The sequence below is a fragment of the Tigriopus californicus genome, chromosome 10 (assembly GCF_007210705.1).
Source record: "Tigriopus californicus strain San Diego chromosome 10, Tcal_SD_v2.1, whole genome shotgun sequence".
NCBI classification, from domain to species: domain Eukaryota; kingdom Metazoa; phylum Arthropoda; class Copepoda; order Harpacticoida; family Harpacticidae; genus Tigriopus; species Tigriopus californicus.
Genome location: NC_081449.1, coordinates 9,260,415 through 9,273,000, shown reverse-complemented (window position 1 = coordinate 9,273,000; position 12,586 = coordinate 9,260,415). Strand labels below are relative to the sequence as shown.

The 12,586-nt window shown below is 40.0% G+C and overlaps 1 protein-coding gene across 3 annotated transcripts in view; it reads right to left on the bottom strand.

Annotated features, from left to right (window-relative positions):
* Positions 1-9,979, bottom strand: part of LOC131888650 (transient receptor potential cation channel subfamily V member 5-like) — a 68,467-nt gene extending 58,488 nt beyond the window's left edge. Inside the window, exons 1-4 of one of the 3 annotated variants that reach the window (XM_059237556.1) lie at positions 9,869-9,979; positions 7,965-8,080; positions 7,811-7,905; positions 1,360-1,538 (exon numbers count right to left, since the gene is read on the bottom strand). In XM_059237556.1, coding sequence (XP_059093539.1) covers positions 1,360-1,538; positions 7,811-7,901 — 270 coding nt within the window. In that variant the 5' untranslated portion in view covers positions 7,902-7,905; positions 7,965-8,080; positions 9,869-9,979. The other 2 variants (XM_059237557.1, XM_059237558.1) reach the window with 2 other exon arrangements.
* Between the last annotated feature and the right edge of the window lie 2,607 nt (positions 9,980-12,586).

Genomic DNA, 12,586 nt, shown 5'->3' with positions numbered 1-12,586 from the left:
CACGATGTCACCCCACCATTGGGGGTCACGATGTCGCCCCACCATTGGGGGTCACGATGTCGCCCCACCATTGGGGGTCACAATGTTGCCCCACCATGGGGGGGTCACGACCAACCAAGCAACCACAGAGCCATCCGCACACTGGTGGGGAATCCACGCCCTGGCTGGCATTCCTCACTGGCAGGCACATCAGTGGGCGATCCACACACCAGGGCTCCGGGCATCTGGCCTCCACAAGGGGCAACTGGCCTCCACACAGGCAAAACGGAAAGGCCGGGCTCTTGCCAGCTGCGTGGCCCTCTCCTCCACATCTCGGAGAATATAACTCTGATGGGCAATTATTAAAAGCCATTTTTGACCACCCGGTAGAAAATGGCGGCAGAAAGCGGAAATTTCTTTGAAGTTGAATTTTGCCATTGCTGTCCTATGGTCCTTCTCCAAAGCCTGCTTGCTCCATTGACACCACCCTCTCCTTCAAGTTACTGCTCTCCAGTTTTATTTGTTCCACCTCCATTTTTAATGCCTAAACCTCGCCAACCAGAGCCCAGTTTCTTTAGGCCAAGCAGTGAATCTTAGATCGAGAAAAGATCTAACTTATGTTGAGTAGTCAGCGATGGCAAAATTCGACTTTGAAGGAATTTCTGCCACTTTCTGCCACCATTTGCTGCTACCTGGTCAAAAATAGCTCTTAATAAATGCTCATCCCTGAGTAAAGTACGACCTTTTCTCGATCTAAGACTCATTCCTGTGCTTCAAAAAAACTGGGCTCAGGTCTTTGACTGACAGGTTAGGCATTTTTGTCCACTCGGAACAATTTCTTCTGGAAAGCGCTTTGTCTTTTCACTCCGAGCTCCAACATTTAATTGTTTACCATGACATCAACCTTGTAAGCAATCTAAGAGTTCACTGTTTTATTTTTTGCCCCGCAATCAATGCAGTTATCTCAAAATGAGTGCAAAATGTAGTAGTGGTCCCCTAGCACAAACAGTTACTAGTTTTGCAATCGCATCTTCATAAAACTGGAGATTCTGTGGTCTAACAAGCTACTTGATGATTCTTGTCTGAATTAAATTGTCTTGAATGAACTTGTCTGAATGAATTGAATTGTCTGAATTGTCTGAGTTGACCCTTGGGGACTGCCATCTAGTGGTTATTTCCAGAACTTAATCATGCAACTGTTTCTTCTCAAAGTTAATTGTAAAAAATGATCACAAAAAATCGCAAACCATCGACTGAGTTATGTTATTGTGTTCTAACGTTTTAGAACCATTCAAGGTTCCACACGGTTGAAGATAAAGAAATTATAATATGCCGTTTATGTTTTATGTATATAAGACTACATAGTTTACATGATCATACCTGCTTTGACTTGGACCGATCGCGGTTGCGTAACATTGTAAGTTGAGCAATGGGAACCATTTTTCCTTGTCCACCATTATACAAATATGGTTGAACTTTGGCCTTTATCGCTTCATCCAGTTCCTTATAGTCCTTTTTTATCATGGCCCGCTTTGTGATGTAAAACAATGTTCCACCACCTGAAATAGGCACAAATGAAGTCTAGAAATGTGAAGTTGTTGAAGTATAAACAACAGGTGTCCATAACTAGGCAAGACGTATAAAAAGTAAGCAGAGGGCGTTCATATTCTGTAAAGCCAATGCAAGCATTTTATGATAAAACCATATTTTAGAGAGCCTTGGTACTCTCAAATATGACCCAGAGATGGCGCAAGAGGGATGGGTGTCTTGGGCATTAGGGAGCGCTTTGGTCTAGCTTTGATCCTTTGATCTAGCCATTGATATGTGCAGATGCGATTAGCCATTCCATTTGCCAAACATACGTAACTTCAGCCGTTGTTAGCGCTAGTTGGGTGAAAAAATAAGAATTTCCATAGAGTATTCAAAGTTTTTGCCCAAATAATGGTTGAAGTGTAATTCAATGAGGACTTGAACTCCATGTAGATTTTTTAAGATTTTTGAAGACACGCCAAAAACATCATTATTAAATGAAAATGAATCTACTTTTATCCTTAACGTTAATGCAAACACACGTTAGATCAAATACAAGCAGAGTTAATAGCTATTTCTTCAATGCCATGTGCTCTTTTGGCCTGATGTTAATAAAAATGAGGCTTGAAGAAATTTGATGTAGTCCTTTAATGAGTTCGCCTTTTCATGCCAACAAGTTTGAAGCGAAGAGTAAGGGCAAATGTTTCATCTGTTAAGCTCGTTCATGGAGTGAATGAAACACAGGAGGATGGAAATCTTTGTCTTGAAGAACATGCCGTGATACTTCGTCATTGATTTGCCAGATTGGCATATCGAAAACTATGGAATCGACCCTCTACAAAAACGGAAAGTGGATGACAGTCAATCCCATAATTAGGCAATACATCCAACACCAACAGGGCTGTTGGGGTCGTTGGGGCCGTCACCCATTCTTTGACTAAACTATGACTCTTCAGGCAAACGACTACAATGAAGTGCCATCCAACAAACTGCATGGTGCATCATGCACACACTTGTGCATTGATTTTTGTTCTGAAAGGCAGGCAAGACAATTGATTCGACCTTCGCTCTGTTGACAATCCAAGTGGATCTCAAGAATAATGAGTGGCCCAAAAATAATGAACGGGAAGAAAGAAGAACCGATATCCAATGCTCTTTCCAGCCAAATCTCTGTACAGCCTGAGAGCATGGCGTTAATATGGACATGATTGGGAAGAAGCGGCCAGAAAAGCCTTTGAACCTTCGAGTCTTTGAGCCCCACTGACTGGGTTATGCGGCAAATATTGGATTATGCCACGAACTTCTAGATATGTCGATTTCTTATCTCCTAATCGTTCATTTTATTCCAAATTAGCACTTCATACGACCACAAGATCTTGTTGAATAGATGATCTTCGCCAAATTTAAGCTCAAAACTATGCCTAAGGAACTCAGGAAATAATCACTTTAAGTACTTTACAAAGAAATTATAAAGTGACCGTACTGTAATTGAGGAGACCACGTTTCTTTTTTTTATTACTTTAATTGGAAAAATGGCTCAGAGTTGCACGGCCATTTGGCGGAAAGCTAGTTCACAGTCTTTATTTCTTTGTTCGTGTTTACCCATAAAGTACAATGTGCCTTAGTTGGCAAACTCACTAGATGAGCATTAATCTGTAAATGAGGAAAGCTCTGCTAAAAATTGAATTTCACTCCTTTTAGTTTAAAAGGGGTGTTATCATTTTGGATTAGATACACAATGATTCATTTAAAAACAGCATCAGTGTCATGACAAACTTGACTCAGAAAAAAAATGTGATTTCTTTTTATGTAGCCAAGTACACTCTAAGTTGACTGATTACCATTGAACGAGATGGTTATGGGATTCACAAGACAATGCCTAAATTGGAAAAAAGAACATCAAATCAAATATTCCACCTTTTTCCTCTGCAAGAATCATTTGTCCGGATTTACATTCGATCCACATCACTAAAGCACGTTTCTCATCCAAAAGGCGGTATTTGTGAGCTTGGACTTTCTTCACCTTGAGTGGTAACTCGTTAATTTGAAAGATAGCTTATTGAAAGCTTTTATTCTCAAGCTTCTTCATTTTGACCTTGTTCGCCATCATTGGGGCCAATCACTCTTCACGGGATCCATTTGAATTGTCGACTGAGTGAAGGTCAAATTAGGTCAAATCAGAATAAAGATCCGATACACAAGTGATTGCATGATGAGCCATGCAGTTTGCAGGATGGCGCTTTTTGTGGCCACTTGCTTGCACAGTTGCAATTGATTCAAAGGTCGGATGACGGTCCCGACGGGGCCGGTGATGTTGAAATGTTGCCTTACAATTGGTTTGACTGTCATCCACCTTTCGTTTTTACGGAGGGTCAATGTCATAGTGTTGGATATGCCCTTCTGGAGAATCAATGTCTTAGCATAACGATATGTTTGACATCACCTGATGATATCCATCCTTTCGTGTCTCATTCACCCCATGAACGAGTTTGGCATCATGTGAGTTTCTTTAAAAAAGCTGGTATATTTTGTAGATGAAAAATTTCCTTTAATGAGAGTGCAACTATTTTGATGACGCTGAAATGTCTTGAAAACGAGGGAAAATGTCAGTTGTGATGGTTGTGAAATTCAAGACCTGCCCACCTAAAACTAAATCATGACAAACAGCTGACTTTAAGTTCGATTCTATACCGCGAGGTGGCAGGCGTACCGCGACTACGTATTGAGTTGTCAAACTTAAGAATTTCGAAATGCCTTAAAATCTGTCTCACGGGACCTTCCGACAATTCATTTCTCGTAGGAAGCAAGCCAGGGCTATTGGCAGGCCACATGCCCTTGCTCCAGAAACAACCCAAATGTTGTTGACACCAGTTTTGGGCCTTCCTTGAAGTGTGCGCTGGAGCGCCGTCATGTTGGGAAATCCCTCTTGAAGGATCAAGCAACAATTTTCGTTCAAAAATGAAACTATTTTGCAAGTCCTTGACAAAGATGGCAATAATGACTTGGACAATATTTCATCAATACTATAATACTCTGCACTCACGGACTGGTTTTTGTGAATAAAATGCAATTCGGAAACCGCCCGATGGCTGATAACGGCCCAAACTTATGTTGGGCCAAACACGATCAGTCGGGCGATTTGGAGGATGAAAAAGCTCGAACGGACTCTCGTCGCTGTCCTCCACGGTCCAGACCTTCCGCTCCTTGCAGAATTTAAGCGAGGCCTTTTGCTGCGCCTTGCTTAGCTTTGTTTGCAGTCGGGGTTTGTAGGGTTATGCCTCGAGTGTTTCGGGCAAATATTTGAGGACAGAGGACTTAGACACAGGGTATTTTTTTTGCGGTTAGCCTTCGTGCCAGCTTTTACATAGATTGCCGCTTGTTCGTTAGAGATTTGGCGACGACGAGCTTTGCAACACTGGAAATCGTTGGCCGCCTTCCAAGCCCACGTTGGTTTTGCAGCGTTTCGCCTGCCTTTGATTGGTTCCACCAATTCTCCACCTTTCCCAAAGGGATCTTTATACTCTCAGAGACGGCCCTGTGGGTCATTCTGGCTTGAATTGTGCCAACAGCCCAACCCCGCAGCTCGGTGTTGTGCTCTATCACCATGGTGTAAGGGTGCTTAAAACTGACCTCGAACGCTTCCAATAGGAGGGTTTATATACTTTTGGATGATGCAATCGCTAACAAATTTGCATCAGAAAGAGAGGCAAACATTCAAAAGATTGCATCAGCCAGGTTTCCTGGCAGTCCTAACTTTTATGCAAGACAACCTTTGAAACTGAACGTCACCATAAATTTTTGGACATACTGTACATTTCTTATGTTATTACTTTAATTCGGAACGTGGCTTAGAGTTGCAATGACTAGGAGCAGGCCGATCTGGGGGAAAGCTCGTTCACAGTTCATAATTCTAGAAGTTTGTGGCCTGATTCATGAATGTTATAGCTTTGAATCGAAGCATTGTTCAATCTATTGACCTAAACGTCTCTGGCTCGTACAACCTCGAGCGGCAAAACAAATCAGTTCGGTAACCAGTTCGGTCAATCTAACGAGTTTAATGTACTTAACTAGCTGGCTCCTACGTCGCCATCTAGACTACTAAGTATTGAAACTGTTTTTAATAATTTTTAGAATATTTTAAAGTAGTAGTACAAAGTCGTTACTTTTGTAGGGCAAGCGTAGATTGTTCGAAGCTGATGATCGGGTTTGGAGTAGAAGCTACTTTAGCAAGATGGATTTGGTGACTAATCAAGCGGGGGGGAAAAGCCTTCTCGAAGGACCATTGAAAATCTTCATTAACACCACGAAATCTACCATTTCCTCATTGTATCCTTTCAAAACAAAGCTTCGCATTTTAACTGACTTTTAACACCATGTCAAGAACTTAACAAAGGCCTCTCAAATTCCAACGATATGACATAATTTTAGTTCGGGTGATTTTTGACAATTGAACTCGGAAATTATTCGAAAGTATTTTTTCTTAACCTGGATTTTCAAAGAGCAAAGCTTTGGTTTGATGTTGTCTGTTCAAAGTTGCTAAGAATGTGTAAGGTACGATTCGACCATTCAACATGTCTCCATCATGACCTGCGGTCATAAGCGTGACCGTTAAGCACGATTTATCTGAAAATCTGGTTTGAAAATGATCATGTACAGGAAGGTTTAAAACAAACCCATTTGCCTTCTTTAAACGCCTGACATGTCATGATTTCAGATCAGACCCATTCAAGGGTTTCAGGTACAAAAACTATGAAGGGCAAGAGCCTCTCAAAATAATCTTTTAGTAACTGTTTGGTCAATCACATGCCTTCATGACACTTTTACGGGCTTTAGCTACGGGGGACATGATAAGCTCTTTACCCCGTTCTAAAGCAGGTGTCTTTGTTCGGGTATGTCCCACCCAGTCAACAGTTGCACTCCCATTTGCCGGGGGGATGGATGGTGTGTTGTTGAAATCGCCCAGTGTCATTTGTTACTTTAATTCCTTTTTTCCTAGACGTGCAATCTTTCCTGTCACGAAGGAATGACATGAATATCATCACCAATCTAAAAAATCAGCACTGTTGTCAATTCTTGAGGATTCATTGGATTTGAACGGAGACACAGTAACCGACTGTGATTTTCGAAACAACTGTGTGTAAATATGAAATGGCACCATGTCATGGGACGGTTGGTTCGGCAAACGGGAGAGGCAAAATTGTTTGAAGTCCTTGAATTTCCTGATGTCATATATTGACAAACTCTCTTCGCCCGATTGCAGGCCATAAAAAGGCTTCCTTCAACTGATTCAATTTTTCCCTTAGGTCCACGGGTTCGACCGTGAGAGACAAGAGATGAGAAAAGGGCGTCCAAATTTCGATGGCATAGGTCGATTATAAACGGCCCCCACGGGCTCACCATTGATTGCAGTAACTAAAGATATGGCCTTAAACATCAACTCCCAATGGGGGCCCCGTGTACTCCATTTGCCCTTTTAATTGGAACCCGGTGGAAATGCCTATCATTTTTAGTAATAGGAACCACATAAAGCTTTTAAGAGAGGTAATTGACAATTTATGAATGCAATGTGCACCCAGGCGCCTTTGTTTTGATTCAAAACTATAACAATCATGATTTAGGCCTTGGTAGTGCTAAAAAGCGAAAAGCAAGTAAAAGCCCAAAGTAGTCCCAGCCGCCTAAGACTGCCCAAACAGTCAGTGACACACTTTTTACTGCAGGCGGTAAGAAGTCAATGGAACAAATTAAACTTTCAAAATCATCCCTTATTCGATCCAGGTCCGAAAAAAAAGCAAAATTTGAGCTGATTTCGAGAAATATTGCTTCGGCCAATCGTCAAAAGATTCCCAATTCTAACTTGACAATGTCCATTTCTGTTTACATGGTTTAGAATAAAAATTCTGAAGAAAAAGACTGGCTTGGCTCGATCCATGAACAACTTTTCCCGATAGCCAGTACATTCGAGTGTTACGTCTTTGATCATTGAAGTTCATGTAAGTATTGAAATTAAATCAAAATTTACAAGAGGATTAAAAGTGGTCAATCTTTCATTTTTTTAAGATCCTTTTCCAAAGTCAAAGAGTTCTCTCGACAATAAATTTGCGATTTACCAAACGTCTTTTGGGCCACTGGGTTTTGCGGAATCATCTAAATAAGCCAAGTTTTGCAATGGAACAATAGATGCAAAATTTGGTTCGCAAAGAAAAGAAATGGCCAATTGTATAAAACACATGTATATTATGCAATTCCAACGTAGCAAAATAATTTCACTTATCAAGTTATAAGAGCCTTTGAAAAGTGTTACCTTTTAAGTCCAAAATCTCGTACATTGGAGTCGATCCACCCTCAGCCTGTCTTTTTACCGCCGCTGATTCATTGCTCTCCGAATTGCCCATTTTGCTGACAAAAAATGGTCAAATTAAGTCATCTTTCACTACTTTGTTAAATCAATATCTTACCTTAGCTTTCCTTCTTTGTTGCTTTGTAGACTCGTCCAATAGAGAGACACGAATTCTCAGGGAAGAAAGGAACACCAGCAAATTTGATACCACCAAAAATAATTGACAAAAATACACTAAAGAAGTGCAAAAATATGTTTATACTTTCTTCAATAGAATCGAACGAAAGATGACAAGAAAGAATGCAAAAGGATGTTGAAACAAGGAATATGCATACTCTTAAAAAGCGCCCCATCCACTAAATGATAATTAGAGGGCTTGTCTCATATAGTGAGTCTGAATGAGATACAAATCGCCTGATAGGTTGGCAAACCATTTTTGACAAACATTTCTGCTCTGACTCGTCTACACGTTAAATCAACCAAACAAAATAATTTGGCAAATACTTTGATTTGGTTTCTGAACAGATGAACTTGCTTGTGATTATATCATTACGCTTTATGACTTGAACCATTTCAAAAACTTTGTGTATGCGCAGAAACAAGTACTAGCTAGTATAATGAAGATTGAAAAACTGAGGGATGAAATATATTGAAATGATTGGAATGTTTCGCTTTTCGATAAGTAACTTTATTTGACCCATCTCCTCCTATTCGTTTATATGTTGGCTGGAATCATCAAGTAATTGAAGGCATATTGTATTGTACTTTTTTTATTTGAACTATACATAGACCACTGAAAATAATCGATGTATCTCGATGACCAAGACTAATCATCAGGGCTGCGCCATTAGTCTTGTCATGTTGCAGGTTCGCCCTGTCCATAGCTTTCTTGAAGCTCAAGAAAACGCAATTTTCAACATATGCCTGGCAGCCCTGATATCTTGACTAACAAATCGGACCAAAGTTTGTACAGACAAAATAAAGGTAATTGCGGCTGAATTGGCCTTTTGTTATGACTAGTCTTGGTCGAGGTACCTCCATAACTTTCAGTGGTTTATGAACTATATCATAAGCTATCTGATTGATCCCTTTTTGTAACTTTTCTCTAGTTTTTCAAAAGATTGATATTCTTCCATTCATAATAATAATGAAGAACGGACCGCAATTTTCCCTCATTATCACATGCAACAACAAATGAGTAACAAAACACGGGTTGAAAGATGAATCGTCCAAAGGTGTGAAAGTAGAGAGGCGAAGGAGGCGGGAAATTCAAACTGATCGGAAATGGCCATTTTCAAGGTCAAAGTTTCAGATCTTCAAGTCAATAATTTTGTCCAAAACCGTTACTACGATATGAAATTTTGATGGCAGATTCAGAATCAATCATAATGATGGATTTCACATCGTCGCTTCTTTCATTTAATAACACTAAACACTCAGTAGAGGACGAACTCTAGACCTTCGATCGAACTTGTCTTTGTAGAGTAAACGGAACAGGGGTCAGCATGGGAGATGTGAACATAGAAAATCAAAGAACTAGAATGCTTAAGCTGAACAGGGATTGCACTAGAGAAACAGTTTTTCATGTCAGTTGGTACTGGGAGTCAAGGGATACCGAGATTTCGTGAAATTCCATCGTAAGCAAGTAGAATTATTGTTATTAAACGTTCATTCAACTCGTTTTTTTCTAACTTCTTTTGAATTGTACAAGTATAACGTACAAAGAGTGGTAGAGTATAAAAACTGTTTCTTGGGGGGGCAAAACAAACACCATGTCAAAAAAGATGCAGGTATTTGCACAGCAAGTCTTGTTTAGCAACACATCTCAAAATATAACGAAATGTAACAAAAATGCAATGCAATGATGAGACATTCGGATTTTCGTTTCAATCTTGCAAAAACGCCATTGAATGTGCACAATACCCAAACACGTTTTGGCATTTTTCTACTTAAAAAGGCTTAAGAAACAACCTTAATTTTATTGTTGTATGGTATTTTAGCCCACATAAAAAGCTTTCTTACCTAAAAATGCGTGATGCAGTAGGTCAACCAGTTTCGTGGAAATAAACCGGCTTGCAATTGTGTTCTATGTGCGACAATTGGTTGGATCTTCATCGTTAGACTTGGTGATTTCCTTGCTTCCTGAATTTGAACCTTGAAGGCAAAAGCATCTCTTATTTTGGTTATCTTTTCGCTCTTCAGGCTTATATTGGCTTAAGTAGTACATATATGGATTTCTTCACGTATATTCATTCATATCCATTCCTGTTTTGGAGCTCGCTGAGAACAGACGCATTCCAGTTTGCTGCTGTTCTTATCTCCCATTAATTTGGCACCAAGGTGCGACTTCCTTTGTTGCTCCTTGGTTGATGGGCGCGTGTAGTGTTCGTGGTGTTTGTGTGTGGGTGAATAAATGGGAATTGCCATTTATTCGTTTATTCACTCAATTAAGTTTGGTTTTTCACGGCTCTTTGTTAAGACATAATAACTTTAAACCTAATAAGTTTATTGCTCATTTATGTTTATGTTTAGATATTATAGCACTTGCTCTCTGACGTTGCAATTTTATATATTTAATTCTGAATTGTTATATGTAGAGTTCATAGTTCCTTAGTTTGATTGTATTAGTCATTGTTACTTATCAATCATTGATCACTTGTGTATTAATTTTATTTTATTAGAACAGTTTGTTGAGTTTATTTTTGTTTTTGCATTGTTTACCTTGTAAGATTCTTGATTCCTTGCTTTTCTCCATGTCCCTTACGTATTTCTTGTTTACTATCTCCATCTTAGATTTGTATGTTAGTTTGATGTAAGGTAGTTTATTCCTATTTTACTTCAATGTCCTATATCTCAAGGCAAGATTGCATATGCTTGTATAGTAGCTGCATTTGTATCTCCCGCCAAGTACAACTAAATTACCTGTACAGTGAGCTTCAGAAATATTTGAATTCCCGCCTTAAGTACTAGGGCTACTAAAGCTCGTTTTCTATTGGCCAGGGGCCTTGGAAGATTCCGCGAGAATTAAAAGTTGGGGTTGCCATTACACATGAGAATTGTCTTAACTTTAATGTCTCCAACAACTATTTTCTTGATTCATCCACATTCATAGACCATGATTACGCTAATTTGTACTAAGATTACACAAAAATCATGCTTTGACGTTGACAATGTGTATTTGAAAAAAGGGGGTATTTCGGCCAGTTCTTTTTTTCATTTCTAACCCAAAAAAATTCGCAGTCCTGATTTTTCAAACGCCAACAAGCACAACAAAAACCGCCGAAAAAAACTGAAAGAAGAGAAGAGCAGGAATCTCCTCTTTTTCATTTGTGCCATTCATTCAATATCCCGTGAATCTAAAGTGCAATTGTCCAATATTTCTACAAACTGTACCCGGGGATATTCCTCTGTACCATTCAGATGTGTGCTAGTTGGTGTGCCTAGCGCCCTGCTTTAATGCAGGGCACTAGGTGTATCAAATCACTGGATACATTTATAATGAAGTGAGAGGAAATATGTGAGTACATGTTAGTGAATAAATGTAAAGGTTCACCCAAGACCCCGGTTCTTGATGTAGGTAAGCTCACTTGCTATATGGCTCATCATCTGACAACGATCACACTCAAAAAAAGCATTTTATTATTAATTCAAAACTCGGCTTTAACGTTTCCTTGGATCAGCGTTTGTTACAGCCGTCAAAGAACCTGAATATAAATAGTGTGTAACACACTGCATATTTTTTTGTATTTGGGGTGCTAGGGTCGGAGGGGTAACCTCGCCCGGCCAGTGAAGCTAGCCATCACATCATCCATATGAAGTTCCGATAAGCAGTGTCGTAGTCCGTATCAGATTGGTTCTCCGTCTGTGGGCATGGTTAGCGTCTGAAAGTTTCCTTGAGAAAGGTCGGGGAGGAGAATCGAACCGGGGACCTCTCTCATGTTAGGAAACTGCGCTAACCACTACACCACGTCTCCTCCATATTGCACCACTGACAAACTAGATATGAAAACGTTCAGGTAAGTGTCAAATGAAATTAGATAGAAAATTAGCGAGTAAGACTCTGAATTCAAAACCCAAAAAAGTATTGTATAGCTCACCTTCATTGAATGTAAAATCTACTGAATTCTCAAACCTGATTCATACTGACCAACGGAGTAATGTTTAAATTTTATGCTGAATTATTTTTGGCACACCGCCGCCGCCCTCTCATTAGTGTCAAGAGACTACGCCTACATGCTCCCAACCAACCATCGAACCAAACGCAGTCTCTCTCACTTACCCAACAAAAATATATTACCCCCAACGTCCATTAAGTGCCTCTGTCTCTCGTTGTTGGGGGTATGTTTCAACTCTTTCCCGTTTTTAATACCTTATATCTCTTATAACCTTAAACCCATTCTTATAAATAAAGGTCCTACCAACTGAACTCGAGTTACTTCACTGGCAAACGACACCGGATTTCCAACAAGCTCACGCCACAACCATGGACCCCAACCAGCGCCAGGGCCCAATCCCTTTAATAGAGACGCAGGTAACGGCAATGTCTCTCAAGCTTTTGAGCAATGGATTGACACATTCAAGATCTATATTGTCTACCATGTCTGATCCAATGGACCTTAATCCGGAGGACATCCTAAAACACTGAATAGCCCAGATAAGAGCACTCCTCTGGTATATCGGAGAACAAGGCCGCATGGACATAAACTCCCTATTTCCCAACTCCGTCGGCGACCCTGCCAA